At 45.2% G+C, this 17,911-nt stretch overlaps 1 protein-coding gene and 1 non-coding gene across 3 annotated transcripts; one reads left to right on the top strand and one right to left on the bottom strand.

Annotated features, from left to right (window-relative positions):
• Nucleotides 1-460: 460 nt before the first annotated feature.
• Nucleotides 461-16,744, bottom strand: ZNF75A (zinc finger protein 75a). 2 transcript variants are annotated; one of them, XM_049768468.1, is made up of 7 exons: nucleotides 16,400-16,744; nucleotides 15,308-15,820; nucleotides 10,983-11,178; nucleotides 9,937-10,028; nucleotides 9,556-9,682; nucleotides 5,473-5,583; nucleotides 461-595 (listed from the first exon to the last, which is right to left on the bottom strand). In XM_049768468.1, exons 2-7 carry the CDS (start codon nucleotides 15,716-15,718, stop codon nucleotides 465-467), a joined length of 1,068 nt encoding a protein of 355 aa, XP_049624425.1. In that variant the 5' UTR covers nucleotides 15,719-15,820; nucleotides 16,400-16,744; the 3' UTR covers nucleotides 461-464. The 2 variants fall into 2 exon arrangements, with proteins under 2 accessions (XP_049624425.1, XP_049624424.1); XM_049768467.1 differs by lacking the exon at nucleotides 461-595 and adding an exon at nucleotides 4,379-5,122.
• LOC126003173 (U6 spliceosomal RNA) lies at nucleotides 2,954-3,060 on the top strand. The gene has a single exon (XR_007493709.1). It is a non-coding gene; the product is annotated as a U6 spliceosomal RNA (small nuclear RNA).
• Nucleotides 16,745-17,911: the final 1,167 nt, after the last annotated feature.

Below are 17,911 nucleotides of genomic sequence, written 5' to 3'. Positions count from 1 at the left end.
TTGTCAACCCAGAACCACCAACTACTCTCCCTCCATCAGACTTGAAGCATGATTCAAGGTCTCTGAAGTGGCTACCAAACTACTCCCTGAGATCTAGTGAACTCACCCAAGGGAAGGATAGCAGCTTGGACCCTTCTAGTGGGGCCTGTCAAGTGAACTCACCTTATATATATGGAGCACTGGAACAAATGGGCAAAGGATAAGAGGAATGTCAGCAAAGAAAAATTGTCTTCCCTTAGGCAACTAAGAATTCATCTCAGGCAAATAGCTGGTCTTTCCTTCCACCATGTCATTCACATCTAAGTGCTCCCAACGGCAGAACAGCTAAGGAGGCAGGTTCCTCATTTTGAGATTGGACCAAAGTCAGGCCAAACAGAAAGGAAAAGATCTTGAGCTCTAGAATAGTCATTTTTTGAACAGCTTGACAGATACTTGAGAAACACAAGCACCAACACATCAGTGGTTTAATACAATAAAGATTTTTCATTACTACAAAGTTTGTGAAAGATTTTGGGGACTCTTGAGAACAGCTTTCCCCATGTGGGAGCCTCAATTCGAACTGCTTTGATCTTGTGGGTCTTCTCTGCTTTTATGACTGAGGAAGGGAGAGAAAGCACAAGTTTTACACCAGTGCCTCACTCCAGAAATCACGCTTCTACTCAATTTCAGAAACTATCTCAACATCCAGTCTCATTCAGTAGAGACAGGGAAGCATTTTTTCCTTTTCCCTAAATCAGTCTCTAGGACACACTCCATGAGATATAAATTTCTTTTGTTGTTGTATCTTGAATTCAGAATTGTGCCAACGCTCTTAGTAGACTGAATGACTGAAGTAGCCACCAAAAATACAGTCCCCTGGGGTCAGAGAAATGGGTAAGCAAATACGAAATTTGCCTTGCAAGTGGCTGGTCTGGGTTCAACGCCAAGAACCACAAATGGTCCCCCAAACTCACCAGGATCTGATCCCCGAGCACCATCAGGTGCGGCCCAAGAACAAAATAAATGAACAAAACAATGTAGCCTCAAGGAAAAGGTGCTGGATAAGAACTACAGATCTGTGTGTCAGAGCAGGCTATACTTCAGAAATAACACTCCAGGTCCTATTTGTGTAGCTCTTGAAAGGAGTAGTCACTCACAGGTTGCTCCTTGAATTAAGTCAATCAGCACAATTCATCAAAGAGCAAACCAAAAAAACCCCCCAAAACCCAAAACAAAACAAACTGAACAAGTGCTATTAGCCAGGAGTGTTAGGACACTTACAAAAATTCACATAATGCCCACAACAATCCTGTGTTCTCTACTTTATGGAGAATTTATTGAATTAATTAATTTAATTAATAATTAATTTATTGAATTAAGTCAATCAATCAATAATTAATTTATTGAATTAAGTTAATCAGCACAATTCATCAAAGAGCAAACAAAAAAAAACCTCAAAAACCAAAACAAAACAAACTGAACAAGTGCTATTAGCCAGGAGTGTTAGGACACTTACAAAAATTCACATAATGCCCACAACAATCCTGTGTTCTCTACTTTATGGAGAAAATGAAGACTAGAGCATTGTAACCAGTAATAGGATAATAGGAAGCCTTAAAAACTACACAATGACACAGCATTAGGCTATCTGTACAGGCAGAACATTATATTCTAGCCTTTAAGAGGAAGCTGTGTTATAGCCCAAGAACCCTTTAGTTACTTAGTCTTCAACAAGCTGCCATATTTCTTAACTACTAACTTCATGTATATGGAATTTATTTAACCCCATTCCTGACATCTTGACTCTAGAAGGAGCAGTCACTATTGTCGTTAGAATGAACTAGGGGCTGGAGCAATAGCAGAGCAGGGAGGGCCTTGCATTCAATCAGTGGCATCCCATATGGTCCCTTGAGCCTGCCAGATTTCTGGGTACAGAACAAGGAGTAACCCGTGAGAACTTCTGAGTGTGCCACCCCAAAAAAAACCAAACACTATGATGAACTAAGATGAACTAAAGAGAGCCAACACAGTGGAGAAAGGTCTTACCTTTATAAAGCCAGCACATGTCTGACCCTGGCACCACATAAGGTCCCCCAAGGACTGTATTTCCTGAGCATAGAGCATGAGACATAACCAGGTATGACCTAAACCCACTTCCCACCAAAGGTGAGTTAAAAGAAAATCCAGTCTCTCTTTGTAGCAGTAAATCAAATGTTATTACCTAACACTTCTGCTAAACAGTGCTAGACATGACAGATGGCATCCTCTGCTCATTTGCCAGCTAACAGTAGAAGACAAACGACACAAATATGAACCCTGGAGAGTTGGTTCCAAAATGTTCTATTCTGGAAACCCAGTCCTTGTTGACTGCCCCAGTGAACTATAGGATCCTACCTGAAGCACACTCTAGTTTGAAGCAAACACAGCATCTCATTGCTTCCAATGTCAAATTAAAAAGCAAATAAATACCTGAGCTGAACCTAAGTCATTAATATTTTTATATCTTTCAAGGAAATAGTACTTTTTTTTTTTTTTTTTTTTTTGGTTTTTGGGCCACACCTGATAGTGCTCAGGGGTTTCTCCTGGCTCTCTGCTCAGAAATCACTCCTGGCAGGCTCGGGGACCATATGGATGCCAGGATTCGAACCACTGTTGGTCCTGGGCCGGTCACTTGTAAGGTAAATGCCTTATGGATGTGCTGTGCTTTCTCTCCAGCCCCAAAGAAATAGTATTCTTTTTTTTTTTTTGTATGTTTTTGAGTCACACCCAGTAGCGCTCAGGGGTTATTCCTGGCTCTATCCTCTGAAATCACTCCTGGCAGGCTCAAGAGACCATATGGGATGCTGGGATTTGAACCTCTGTCCTTCTGCATGCAAGGCAAATGCCTTATCTCCATGCTATCTCTCCAGCCCTGGAAATAGTATTCTTATGGCTATTTTATCCTATTGATATTGTAAAGTAAAAAAATAATCTGGTGCTCGCTTCGGCAGCACGTATCCTAAAATTGGAACGATACAGAGAAGATTAGCATGGCCTCTGCGCAAGGATGACATGCACATTCGTGAAGCGTTCCATATTTAAAAAAAAAAATCTGGTTGCTTTTATTAGTACCTTACTAGGTAAGGAACAACTCAATTGCTTTTACTGTGGAAAATTATTTTTTTCTTCTTTATAGCATCAGGCACCAGATTCTACAACTAGTACACCCCCAAATTTTACAATTGCTAAAACTCCAAATCATTTTCATATGATCTCGTTAGAGATGTTTTCCTTTTCTTCAAATATCACTGATGAAAGGCACGATCGTGCATTATTAGCACATCAGGCAAACTTCCTAGGGAAGTAAATGACTTTAGTATTAGAAAAATTCAAGAGCTAAAGTTTACAAAAAGTTCAGGAAGAAAGTCAATGTCCAACTCTTGTGTGTTGTGTTTCAGTGACGAGAAAGGAAGAAAATCATTTTGCTTTGTAGAAAACATGACGACAAAGTCCATTGCTTCTGAAACTGCTGAAGACTGGTAATCCTGCTACCGTGAACATGACATACAACAAACTTGTATTTATTGCTTTCTGTCTTGGAAGTCTGTGCAAAAAATTCCTCCACTGTATGTGTTTAAGAGTGTATGGGCCAGGTGGGAGGGCAGCACACTGGGAAGACTGCCTAGTATGTGGCTGATCCAATTCGAAAACACAGCTTCTTTTTTTTTTTCTTTTTGGAAACACAACTTCTAATTTACAATTGAACCTCTGCTTTTGGAAGTGAATTTGCTGTTCTGCCAACCACATTCCCTAAAGATTTTCTTTTTCAAACTGGTTTCAGAGTTATGCGGAAAAAAAGAAGCTTTAAAAATTATGTGGAAAAAAACACATACACACAGTACAAATACTAACTCTATGGGGCCAGAGTGGTGGCGCAAGTGGTAAGGTGTCTGCCTTGCCCGCGCTAGCCTAGGACGGACCGTGGTTTGATCCCCTGGCGTCCCAAGCCAGGAGTGATTTCTGAGCGCATAGCTGGAAGTAACCCGAATGTCACAGGGTGTGGCCCAAAAAACAAACAAAAAAAAAAAACCCGGGGCCAGGAGGTGGCGCTAAAGGTAAGGTGCCTGCCTTGCCTGCGCTAGCCTTGGACGGACCGCGGTTCCATCCCCCGGTGTCCCATATGGTCCCCCAAGCCAGGAGCAACTTCTGAGCACATAGCCAGGAGTAACCCCTGAGCATTACCGGGTGTGGCCCAAAAATCAAAAATCAAAAAAAAAAAAAAAACAAAAAAAACCCCAAAAACAAATACTAACCCTGAAAATGATGCGAAATGACCAATTACTACTACAGAGTTTATCTGGTTTTGTTTTTGTGAGATGCTTATACATCCACTTTAACTGATGAAATTCTTCATGTAGGTTTTCAAGAGAGGTCATACTCTACTGATGTGACTTCTCCCGACCTAGGACACCAGAACTCACCCCTTACCGATGCAGCTTCTGGTGTCGGAGAAGGCTCGACCGTCTGCTAAAATTCCTGCCGCAAGTACTACAGCTGTAAGGCTGTTCGCCTGTGTGGGTTCGCTGGTGTTTAATAAGGTGTGAGTTTTGACTAAACTTTTTCCCACATTCATGACAAGCAAAGGGCTTCTCTCCGGTGTGAGTTCTTTGGTGTGTGTGTAAATTTGTATTCTGACTGAAGCTTTTCCCACACCATGAACATCGATACGGTTTTATTCCTTGGTGTGTTGGTAAGTGCTTATTAAGATCAGAACTCCATCGAAACCTTTTATCACATTGCTGACACTTATATGGCTTCTCTTCAGTGTGAATTCTTTGGTGCTTAATAAGATCAGAACTAACTTTGAAGCTTTTCCCACATTCTTGGCATTTAAAAGCCTTCTCTCCTGCACGGTGCTTCTTAGGGCCATCCATAAGTTTTAGCAACTCTTGTTTCCAAGTTGAAAGTTTCCTCTTTTTCTTCACTGGATTACTTTGGTGCCATTTCCCTGCCCTGTGAATATTACCATGATTTTCTTTACCTGCTGTTTTCTGAGGAACTTTTATCTTGATATTTTTTGACACGGTATCTCCCGGTGCTTGTGGTTCTAAGTTAGAAAGACATATAGGCTGATGATTTTCAATGTCATTTTTGAACTTTAACCCTGTTGAAATAAACATAAGAATCAGCCAGCATCTATATGGCAGAATAAGAAGTTGAAAAAGGGGCCCGGAGAGATAGCACAGCAGCGTTTGCCTTGCAAGCAGCCGATCCAGGACCAAAGGTGGTTGGTTCGAATCCCAGTGTCACATATGGTCCCCCGTGCCTGCCAGGAGCTATTTCTGAGCAGACAGCCAGGAGTCACCCCTGAGCACCGCCGGGTGTGACCCAAAAACCAAAAAAAAAAGAAGTTGAAAAAGAGACTGTTAATTTAAAAAAATAAACTTTTAAGATAACAAACACTTTGCAAAGGTTTTAATTGAAGGCATATTTCCCTTCCCCTGGAGTATTTACCTGTAGGCAACATTTCAGGACTGTTCTTGCACTGCCGGAGTCCTTGAACCCATGGATCTTCCCCTTGCTCTAGACAGGAGATCACTTTAGGTTTTGGAAGCACAAATAATACTGCAAAATGAAAAAAACTGAGATCAACAACTGCTAAGTTAAAGGATTTATCCTGGATAAGATCAAGTCTTAGGAAGTTGATGTTAAGGTCAGAGGCCTAGGTATCTCATATGCAAATGATCTCTATAATTTGATGGTGCTCCTAACGGAAAAGTTCTCACCACACACTTGTTAGTTAGCCCATTAGTTCAAATCCAGGAAGGAAAAAACTCAGAATCAAACTTTTTCTAGAGATTACAAGTATGATAAGTATAAGTATTCCTCACATACTTAATAAAAATGTCTATTAGGTTTACTAATATACATTAATAAATGTTGTTATAGTCAGACTATCTAGCATGTAGGGTATTATAAATAAACTAGAGAATATAATGGTGAATAAAACAAAGTTCCTGATCTCAGGAAGCTAACACCTAGCAAGAACGTCAGTAACCAAACAACGAGTCATAGATTGTTTACAAAGTGATTAATGTTTTGAAGAACATTTAAAGTAAGGCTAAACAAGCATTTCAGATTGTAGTCTGTGATGCTAATTTAGATAAGCTTGAGTGGAAGGTCTCTCTGAGAAAGTGATACTTGAATAGAATCCTCAAAGTCAGATTTGCCATGCACCTAAAAAGCATGAGCGAGGGCCCAAGCAATATCACAGTACAGATACTACTTGCTTTGCAGTGCAACCAAGGTTCATACCAAAGCAAGCACCGCAGAGCCAGAAGTAAAATCTGAGCACTGCCAGGTGTGGCTCAAGAAAAAAAAATCGGGGGCGGAGAGATAGCAAGGAGGTAAGGCATTTGCCTTTCATGCAGAAGGTCAGTGGTTCGAATCCCGGCATCCCATATGGTTCCCCATGCCTGCCAGGAGCAATTTCTGAGCATGAAGCCAGGAGTATCCCCTGAGCACTAAAAAAAAAAAAAAAAATCAGCCAAAATAATCCCCTAAAATCCTAGGGGATCAGAGAGATCAGTACAACATTTAAGGCACCTGCCTTGCATACACCAGCCTGGGTTCAATCCCGGCATCCCATGTGGTCCCCTGAGCACTACCAGGAGTAGTGCTGAGTGTAGAGCCAGTATGCACTGCTGTGTGGACCCAAAACAAAACAAAAAACAAACTAGGAAACCAGAGCAATAGTAGTGAGTAGTATGCTTACCTAGCAAGCGACCAACCCAAGTTTGATCCCCAGTATCCCATATGGCTCTCCAAGCCCTGACAAAGAATGACCTCTGAGTGCAGAGTGAGGAATAAACTCTGAGCACCATCAAGAGTGGTCCAACATAGCCCCAAACACCACCAAAAAAAAAAACAAAAACAAAAAAAACAGAAACAAAAAAAATTAGCACTGAGATACAAATAATGTGGTTATAAAGGACTAAGCAAGGGCACAAGTGGTAGATGAGGGCAGGAAAGCTGAGTAAGGGTGAATCTTGGAGGTCCTGAAGGATCCATTAAGACTTTGGTTGCAGGGCCGGGCGGTGGCGCTAGAGTTAAGGTGCCTGCCTTGCCTGCGCTAGCCTTGGACGGACCTCGGTTCGATCCCCCGGTGTCCCATATGGTCCCCCAAGCCAGGAGCGACTTCTGAGCGCATAGCCAGGAGTAACCCCTGAGCGTCAATGGGTGTGGCCCAAAAATCAAAAAAAAAAAAAGACTTTGGTTGCACTGTATTATGGTAGGTCACCTGAGTGCTGAAGCAGAAACGTCATGATTTAGTGTTTTTGGTTGATGTGTTTCCTTTTTTGGTGCTGAAGATCAAACACAGAACTTTATATAGGCCAAGGATATCCCTACCAAAGATAAATGCCTTGCTCCCTGGTTTGGGTGTAGTTTGCTGTTTTAATTTTGTTTTCTTTTTTATTTTGGGCCACTCAGAGTTAACTCCTTGCTTTGTGCTAAGGAATCATTCCAGGCAGGGCTCGAGAGACAATACCAGGGATTGAACCTAGGTCAATTTGTACAAGGCTAGCATCTCACCCACATTTTTTTTTCCTTTTGGCTTTTCAAGGATACATCCACTGATACTGAGAGCTTACTCCTAGCTCTGAGATAAGAGATCACTCAGAGCAGGGCCCAGAGAATCACATGGAGTGCTGGTATCAAACTCAGATATCTAAATGCAGATCAGCTACATCAAAGATTATATACCTAGCCATTGCATCATTACTCCTGTTCCTGATACAGAGAACTATTTTTGGGGAGGTGGGGCACACACAGCCATGCTTAGGAGTTATTCTTGACTCTGTCCTCAGAAATAACTCCTTGCAGACTTGGGATATTGGGGATCAAATTGGGGTCAGCTGCATGCAAGGCAAGTGCCTCACCCACTGTATTATCACTCTGGCCCTGATTTAGATTTGTTATAAGAGCCTTCCACGGCCTAGAGATAGCTCATTTGTAAAATATGTTTTGCAGGGATGAAGTCATGATTTCAATCCTCAGGATCAAATATGCCAAGTTTGACTCGGACAGCACTACTATTTGTGATTCCTGGGTTGCAACCAAGTGAGAAACTCCCGGTGAATACAACAAGAAAAGGAGAAAGGAAAGGGGAAAACAGAAAGATCGCTGAAAACTATATGGAAATCAGACTGTAAGAGGGCAAGAGGCCAAGACTGCCTGTTAGAAAGCTACTGTGGTAGACCTATGAGACTCCACTGGCTTAGACTGGGAAGCTAACAGAGCTGAAAGTGAGACATGCTCATGTGCAGGCTATACTGTGATGGTTGAGCTAAGAGGGCTACTGGGTGAATAGTGGGGTATGATGGAAAGATCAAAACTAAAATAAAAGATGACTATAACCTTTCTGGTCTGAAATGAGGGTGCCAATAAAGAGAAGGGAAGAGCAGATTTGGAAGAGTGATGAGATGAAGAACAGTACCAAGAATTATAAAATAGGGGCTGGAGTGATATAATAATGGTAGGGTGTTTGTCATGCACGCAGCTAACCTGGGACGAATGCAGGTTTGATTCCCAGCATCCCATATGGTCACCTGAGCCTGCCGGGAGCAATTTCTGAGTGCAGAGCCAGGAGTAACCTATGAGCACCTCTGGGTGTGGCTCAAAAACCAAAAACCAAAAAAATAAAAAATAAATAATTAAATAAAAATTATAAAATAGAGCTTGAGCAATAGTTCAGCAGATAAGGTGCCTGCCTTGTACTGTCAACCCTAGTTCAATCCTAGGCACTCCAGAGTCCCTGATCTCTGTAGGGAGTGATCCCTGAGCCAGGAGTAAGCCCAGAGCCAGTATGACTCAAAACCAAAACTTTTTAGGGGGGTAGAAAAATATTATAGGGATTAGGCGCTTGGTCCTGCACATGGATGACCCAGGTGCAATCCCATGAATCCCACTGAGTCCTCAGTCTGCCAGAAGTGATTCGTGAGTGCAGAGCTAGGAGTAACCCCTGAGCATCACTGGGTGTGGCCCCAAAACAAATCAAAACAAAAGAACTCCAAAGACTAAAAGAAATTTTGAAATCAAGAATAAGCACAGGCATTAAATTAAAAAATATATATATATAAATATAAATATAAATATAAATATATATATATATATATATAAAGTATGCTTAAAATAAAGGAAAACCAACAGCAGGAAATTGGAAAGAAATTATTTAAAATTAACTCCATTGACAAAGATTTGCTAATTGAATTGAAAAGCTCCTGAAAACACTGACATACTACTTCAATGACAGCTAGATTATGTAAAAAAAGGATGGTTGCTTGTTGGAGATGTCATTTATACCTGATGCTAATTACTGAAATAAATGTCATAGATGTGAAAAAAAAAAAAAAAAAGAATAAGCACAGGCACTAAGACAAAGATCCCTCCCAGGTTCTGAATCCTTCCCCCTCCGCACCTCGCCCGCAATACAATCTAGTTGAGAGTAATCCAGCTTTGAGGAAAACCACTCTCTCACAGTAGGCACTCCAGGGAACTGAGATCATGATAAATCATCCAAATTCAGAGAATATTTACCTAGAGAGATGATTGTCTCATAGTTTTCCTGCATTACATCACTGTAGAGGGCCTTCTGAGTGGGATCCAGTAAGGCCCATTCTTCCTGGGAAAAATAGAGGGCCACTTCTTCAAACGTGAACAAGCTCTGTGGAAGAGAAGGGGCTTCTTCAGCTCAGTCAGTACTTGCCACCACACAACTACCCAACTGCCCAGCCCATGTACTGCACAGTCATCTGGCAGTGAAAGGTATGACGGTCACACCAGGAGAAAGCAGCAAGTAGGCGAAGGATGATCAAGTATGTTGGGGGTGCTGAATTTTCCAGGGAGAGCATTTGGGGAAATGTGCCTCTGAGCACCTGTGGGCAGTGTGGCACAGGCAACAGAGGAATTCTAGCTCACCTGGAATTCAGGCAAGATGAGTTTAGGGGCCACTGTCCCATCTTTGATGTTTGTCTGCTCAGGAAAGGCTAGAGTCAGGTGTGCAGGAAGAGCTGTGGTTGGAAAAGAGCCAAATAAAATCTTTCATTTCTCTTCATATCCTGATTGTTTTTTGGAGGGTATGGGAGGGTGGTGGGAAGATGGGCTACACCAACAGTGCTCAGGGGTCACTCTTCCATGTGATGTCAGGGATCAAACCAGGATTGATTGCATTTTTGGGTTTGGGGCTACACTTGGTGGTGCTCAGGGATATCTCCTGGCTCTGCACTCAAAATTACTCCAGGCAGGCTCCGGGGACCCTGTATGGGATACTGAGAAGTGAACCCAGGTAGACCGCATGCAAGGCAAACACCCTACCTACTGTGCTATTGCTCTGACCCCAGGGTTGACTACATTTAAAGTACGCACCTGAACCCTTTCCAGCCCAAGAAAATCATTTTTATGTGCATCCAATAGCAAACTGTTTAAGTGGTCAAAACACTAAATATATTTAATGGGATCAAAAAAAATTAAAACAAAAGTTAAGGCACTTGCCTTACACATGACAGATGCTGGTGTGAATCCTGGCACAGCAAATGGTTCCTCAGAACTGCCAAGGGTGATGATCCCTGAACACAGCCAAGTGTGGCCCCAATCCAAAAAATATGAGAATGAAGAACTCAGAAACTCTAGGATACAACAGAATTCCTTACACATTTCCTGGAGCTGGCTGTGTTCATATTCTGCCAACAGCCCATTTCTTATTCCAGTCCCTCTGCTATCATGAGGAAGTGGCTTCACTTTCAGAGTCCACATTATTGTAAGAGTACTGTGGTTTACGTATATCTGCACTGCACTATGGATAACTGCCACTGAGGTATAAATTTTTCTGCAACTGAACTGGGTCTGTAGAATGGGTTGGTAGCTAGGCAGATCCAGAGATGAGTTCAAGAAACTGCTTACAACATTCCATTTTAGCTTGAATTACTAGCATATCTCCCAGAAGAAAATTATTATTAATTTCTTACCCCTTTCAAACCAAGGCCCAGTTTCTTTATGCATCTTCCATCTCAATTGTTCTTGTAGACCCCAAAATGTATTCCAAAATTCTTCATTCTGAGATATGTCAACTGGCTGGAATTCTGGTGGTTTTAAAGTGAAACTTAGGGCAGTTGATATTTCTTCAAAATGCATCATTTCCTTTGCCAGATCATGGACAGCAACCTAAAATTAAACCTTTGTTACCAGAAGATTTAATTTTGACTTGGGGGTTGATGGTTCAAGATAAGAGCCAGTGAAAATTCAGTTAAGAAATATGATACTGGGCCCGAAGAGATAGCACAGCAGCGTTTGCCTTGCAAGCAGCCGATCCAGGACCTAAGGTGGTTGGTTCGAAACCCGGTGTCCCATATGGTCCCTGTGCCTGCCAGGAACTATTTCTGAGCAGACAGCCAGGAGTAACCCCTAAGCACCGCCGGGTGTGGCCCAAAAACCAAAAAAAAAAAAAAAAAAAAAGAAGTATGATACTAAAATATGATGATAAAGACTTACTGACAAAAATCAGTGGGTGTGGGGCCAGGCGGTGGCGCTGGAGGTAAGGTGCCTGCCTTGCCTGCGCTAGCCTAGGACAGACCGAGGTTCGATCCCCCGGCGTCCCATATGGTCCCCCAAGAAGCCAGGAGCAACTTCTGAGCGCATAGCCAGGAGTAACCCCTGAGCGTCACAGGGTGTGGCCCAAAAACCAAAAAAAAACAAACAAACAAACAAAAATCAGTGGGTGACAAGTATAGATTGGTTTTTGGGTCACACCCAGTGACGCTTAGGGGTTACTCCTGGCTATGTACTCAGAAACCGCTCCTGGTTCGGGGGACAATATGGACGCCGGAGGAGCAAACCACCGTCCATCCCAGGTCAGCCTCGTCGTGCAAGGCAAATGCCCTACTACTGCGTCACCGCTCCAGCCCCAAGGGTGACTAATCTTATACAAAGAAATGGCCACAAATCTGGGAAAATCAATAATTAAAGGATATGGCTATTGTCAGACCTCTCCTACATCCAGTGGGCTTCCTTCTAGCTGCATACAGCCTGGGTCTGACTACCACAATATACACACCCTATACAACTCCCATCCAGCTTACCCATTCTCAGGTGTCTTCCTAGGCTTTCTCATTACCTTTCCAGCATCACATGGCCCCCTGAACACTGCAGGAATGAACCTGGTGATCCCCAATTTTTTTGTGTGTGGGGGGTCACACCCGGCAGCCTTCAGGGGTTACTCCTGGCTCTACGCTCAGAAATTGCTCCTGGCAGGCACAGGGGACCATATGGGATGCCGGGATTCGAACCAATGACCTTCTGCATGAAAGGCAAACGCGTTACCTTCATGCTATCTCTCCGGCCCCCAATTATTTTTTTTTAAGGCTAAGAAATCTATTGGCCTTGCCTTTTACCCTGAACATTGGCAAAATGATTTGGCTCAGGCCTTAGAAGAATGGGCATCGCCCACACACACCTGAACTATGGAAACAACCACAATTGTCTTTAACATTCCCAGGATCCAAGCCTCTACCAGAGAAGACCTACCACTGCTTTGGCATTGACTGACTCCAAAGAATACTCCCAACACCCAGGTGACTCAGCAACAGTCTGCATGCAGAGCAGATCTCTCTGCATTTAATGATATGCTGAAACTAGAGGATGCTCCACATCAGCCTGACATCAACGAAAGAAATGCACAGAATCCAGAGTCTTTAAATATAAAAGTCTGATACCAACTATAGCTAAAGTGTGAAAAAGTTTCACTGGGACCTTGAGAAAGACTGGAGTTGGATAGACTGGTATGCCTGGAACCCAGAGTCTGTCTTATGCCAATAAACTTCTGGGGTGAGGCCTTTTTGTAATCAGCTCAAGGATTTTTCTTCCCATTTTCTCCATTTTTCTGGACCTATGCAAACATTGGCGATTGCCACTATCACACATTTACTATATTTTTTTACTCTTATCCTTTAAGGAATAAAATACAACTTACTGAACTTAAAAACAAATTACTGGGCCTGGAGAGATAGCACAGCGGTGTTTGCCTTGCAAGCAGCCGATCCAGGACCAAAGGTGGTTGGTTCGAATCCCGGTGTCCCATATGGTGCCCCGTGCCTGCCAGGAGCTATTTCTGAGCAGATAGCCAGGAGTAACCCCTGAGCACCGCCGGGTGTGGCCCAAAAACCAAAACAAACAAACAAACAAAAAAAAAACTAAAAACAAATTACTGTAGTAGAATGCCTGTCTCGAAAACAGGCAGGGGATGGGAAGGGGGGAGGAGGTAATGTTACACTGGTGAAGGGGGGTGTTCTGGTTATGACTGTAACCCAAATATGATGTTACTTAAATAAAAAATATATTTAATAATAAAAAAATGTCATGTCATTGAAGCCAGAGAGATAACACTGTGGTAGGACATTTGCATTACATGTGGCTGACCAGGGAGGGACCTGGTTTGATTCTCCGCATCCTATATGGTCCCCCAGCCTGCTGGGGGTGATTTCTGAGTGCAGAGTCAGGAGTAACCCCTGAGCACCACTGGTTGTGGCCCAAAAACCAACCAATCAATCAAGTTTAAAAATAAAAAGTCGGGGCTGGGAGGTGGCGCAAGAGGTAAGGTGCCTGCCTTGCCTACACTAGCCTTGGACGGACCGCGGTTCCATCCCCCGGTGTCCCATATGGTCCCCCAAGCCAGGAGCGACTTCTGAGCGCATAGCCAGGAGTAACCCCTGAGCGTTACCGGGTGTGGCCCAAAAACCAAAAAAAATAAAATAAAATAAAAAAATAAAAAGTCTGGGCCCGGAGAGATAGCACAGCGGTGTTTGCCTTGCAAGCAGCCGATCCAGGACCAAAGGTGGTTGGTTCGAATCCCGGTGTCCCATATGGTCCCCCGTGCCTGCCAGGAGCTATTTCTGAGCAGACAGCCAGGAGTAACCCCTGAGCACCGCCGGGTGTGTCCCAAAAACCAAAAAAAATAAAAAAATAAAAAAATAAAAAGTCTGGGCCGGAGAGATAGCATGGAGGTAAGGCATTTGCCTTTCATGGAGAAGGTCATTGGTTCGAATCCCGGCATCCCATAAGGTCCCCTGTGCCTGCCAGGGGCGATTTCTGAGCATGGAGCCAGGAGTAACCCCTGAGCACTGCCAGGTGTGACCCAAAAACCAAAAAAGTAAAATAAAAATAGAAAGTCTGTTATTAATTCCCCCTGTAGTCAGGAAGATTCCAGAGAATGGGAACAGAATAAGGAGTGAAGGGTTTAGTTTCATCTCCACAGCATGGTAACACAGACTGGCTACCCTGTCCTGTGTTCTCCAGTTTGTGATGTCGCTTGCTCAGGGTCAAGCCCAACTTTCTCCTCACTCTCAGAATCTTAAATTTTAAATTTAAAATGAGGGAGGGGAATCCTAGATACAGTACAGAGGGTAGGGTGCTGGCTTTGCACACAACTGATTCGGGTTCAATCGCAGCACAACAGTCTCCAGAATCCTACCGGAAGTGATTCTCAAGTACAGAGACAAGTTCTAAGTACTGTCAGGTGTGATCCAAAAGCCAAAATAAAGCTAGGGCTCCAGACTACAACAATCTCTCTAAACCCCCTTTATTTTTGTAGTCTGAGTCTTATTAGTGGTATCAGGGTACAGTATTCTGATGTGTGGGTACTGAGCTGATTATCTGGAACATGTTAGTAGGGTGCTCTTCTCCCAAATCTCTGGTTCACCTTTTATTTCTAAGCATCTCCCATTTGCATAGGTCCCTTGTTCTCCATCTCTCATTCTTTGTTTCTAAAAACCCAACCCAAACCAGACTTATTACTTTTGTGGGAGGGAGATATAATTGGGGGGGGGGGCACACCTGACATTCTGGCTTTGCATTCAGAAATCACTCCTAGCAGTACTGGAGAGACCATATGGGATGTTAGGGATAGAACCCAGGTCGGCCACATACAAAGCAATGCCCTACCCACTACTCTATAGTACAGCCCACTCAACTCTTCTTTAAGGCCAGAAAAAAGTATCACAGCCATAAACTTTGAGAACTCGACACTGATTCTGCTGTAATTCTGTCTGTTTCAGTTCAGTTCTTCAGAACATGGTATGGGCTCAATCTCCAGCACCCATGAGGGTATCTGGAGTCCACCCAGAAGTGATCCGGAGTTCAGAGCCAGAAGTTAAGTCTTGAGCACCACTAGATATGACCCCAAAACCAAACAAAAAAAGGAATACCAGCCTAGTGACCTAATCCATCTGATAACTGCCCCAACACAATAGTATCCACCTCCTCTTTTTTCAGAGTATTTCTCAAGGGTTTTCCTTCTCACCCCATTCCTTGCTTGCCCAGCTTCCCTCTGCCAGCATTCTAGCAGACTCACGGCCTCCTCAATGGTCCGTATATTGTGATTCTTCAACCGCGTCTCTGTCTCTCTGGGCAGAATGGTCAGGAACTGCTCCAGCACCAGCAAGTCCAGGATCTGCTCTTTCGAGTGAATCTCAGGCCGCAGCCACTGGCTGCATAATTCCTGCAGGCGGCCAACAGCAGCGCGTGGCCCAGCTGCTTCATGGCAATGGAAGCTCCGGAACTGCTGGCGGAAGGTCTCGGATGTGCGATTGTCAGTTTGTGAGGTCCGTTCCTTACTGTGGCTGGAGTGCTCAGTCACAAGTCTTTTGGTGTCACATAGAGCCCTGATGTGAGGGTTCAGATACTGAGCCATTCGCAGATCTAGAGTCATCATTCTGCTCAAGGAATAGTTTTGCTCTCCACCAGCACAGTTTTGACAACTGAGGCCCAATCAGGTCTGGTACAAAATCAATAGATGAAACTTCTTCCTAAAGCACTGAGTGTAAGGGAAATAAAGTCAGATCAATAAGAAAACCACAACATTAAAAAGCAAAACAAAATCAACAAAACAGCACCCAAGTACTTGCATTCCCTTGAAAAATCTATGGGGCCGGAGCCCCCAGAGTACAGTGGATACGGCATCATTTGCCTTGTCATCCCTGGCATCTCTTATGGTCCCCAAAGCCCACCAGGAGTGATTCCTGGGTGCAAATCCAGGAGTTACTCCTGAGCACCGCTGAGTATAGCCTCCCCAACCCCAGATTAAAAAAAAAATCAATTATCAAGGCTTTTCTTTCAGTACATCCCACTGGAGATAAATGCCAATTGATGTCCCTTAAGAATAACTCCAGGGGCCGGAGAGATAGCATGGAGGTAAGGCGTTTGCTTTGCATGCAGAAGGTCGGTGGTTCGAATCCCGGCATCCCATAGGGTCCCCCGAGCCTGCCAGGAGCGATTTCTGAGCATAGAGCCAGGAGGAACCCCCGGGTGTGGGCCCCCTTCAAAACAAAACAAAACAAAACAAAACAAAAGAATAACTCCAAGAAGGCTGGCATATGAGAACGTCAGCACTTACTGACTGTACAGCTTTGGGATGAAGCCAGTATTGCACAGGGGGCTTGCTGCTGCCATCATCCTAACATCAAAGGACGACTAGGTTGCCATGCTGAACTTCTCGTGGGTTCAACGGGTTTCCTGTTCCCGTCATTCCAGAATCCGGGTGCTGTTCTGAACTTCTTGGGTTTCAACGAGAAGTACCGGTCCCCTGTGTGGAATAAAGGGGCGCTTCTCCCGCCCCACTTGACAGCCTCCACTTGACAGCGAAGGGAAGATTTGCCCTCCCGGGTGCTGGGAGACGTGGGGGGATGAGGAGTGCAGTGAGGGGGAGATGGACGAGCTGGGGGAGAGGGGTGCAGGCAGGGTCAGCAAGCAGCGGCCCTAGCCCTCGGTAGAACCGTGCAAACACTCCCGGTACCGGGGCCCACAGCCTGCAGTCCGAGGACCAGAGTCCCCGGGAGGCCCGGCCTAGCGGCTGCTCCGCGCAGGGCCCGTCAGCGCTCGGCGTCTCTCGAGGCTCCGGAGCCCGCGCCGAAGGGGAGTTAGCTGGGACTTGGAGTTGGGGAGGCCGCCTCCGCCTCGCCCAGCCTAGCTGAGCAACGTGGCCGCCCCGGGGCGCGCGAGTGCGGCACCACCACCACCGCGCCCCCGACAGCTCCGAGCCTCCGTGCCCGCGGCCCGGAAACCCGCCAGCCGGAAGAGGGAAGTGACGCACTTCCGGGCGTCTCCTCTCGCCGAGGCAACTTCCGGGGGAAGTTCGTCCCATCGAGTCTCGGACCGCCGCGGCCTAGAGAGGCCCTGCGCGCCGCCGCCTTCTCGTCATCGAGTCTCGATCCGCCGTGGCCTAGAGAGGCCCCGTGCGCCCGGACCCTCCTTGTGCGTGTCAGAGCGAGCGGCCAGTGTGCTGTGTGGTGGCCGAGCTCGTCCGTCAGGTGCGGGGCCCGGGAGAGGCCGCCCCGGTGTGGAGACAGCGGGGCTGAGGGCTCTGGAGCCTTCTTGGGGCGGCCCTCACGCTCGCTCTCGGCCGTGAGAGGTGGGTTGAGTTTAACCCGGGCTCCTTGAAGGGAGACCTTGACAGGTCCCTGGCCCTCGCCAGCCAGGCGAGGCGGACAACCTGCAAATGGAGGAGACGTCGTCGGGCTGGTTTCGAGATCGAGGCTTAAAAAATAAGAGGGGGCACAGGGAAGTCGCGGGCCTGCATGCCCAGATTCCTTAGGATTCCCCAGGCCCCCCTGGGATGACTCCTGGGCACAGCCCGTGTGGCCCCAAGACCACAAGGAAAAGAGCAGTGTGAACCTTCTGTGTAATGCATGAAGGGTAGATTTTTTTTGCATTGAATAAAGTAAATCCTGGAGCACTGTTGGGAGGTTCTGTTTCTGTTCTGGATCCACATTCTGCGGTGCTGGGGCTTAATCCTGGCGGGCTCATGGGGACTATATGGGGTGCTTGGAATGGAATGCGGGTGGCTGGGCCACATGTTGTATCTGTTGTGTTTTCTCGTTTTTTTTTTTTTTTTTTTAAGAGAACTGCT

This window comes from Suncus etruscus, chromosome 2 (assembly GCF_024139225.1).
Source record: "Suncus etruscus isolate mSunEtr1 chromosome 2, mSunEtr1.pri.cur, whole genome shotgun sequence".
Taxonomy (NCBI): domain Eukaryota; kingdom Metazoa; phylum Chordata; class Mammalia; order Eulipotyphla; family Soricidae; genus Suncus; species Suncus etruscus.
This window is presented reverse-complemented; position numbering and strand designations above follow the sequence as displayed.

What these genes read in the sequence shown, in the direction of transcription:
- ZNF75A (XM_049768467.1), bottom strand. Translation starts at nt 15,718, where the DNA reads ATGATGACTCTAGATCTGCGAATGGCTCAGTATCTGAACCCTCACATC. An exon ending in TGGGCCTTGGTTTGAAAGGG is followed by an intron (nt 10,029 to 10,982) that starts GTAAGAAATTAA and finishes TTCCAACCACAG; the next exon opens with CTCTTCCTGCACACCTGACT. An exon ending in TCCTGAAATGTTGCCTACAG is followed by an intron (nt 5,123 to 5,472) that starts GTAAATACTCCA and finishes TTATTTCAACAG; the next exon opens with GGTTAAAGTTCAAAAATGAC.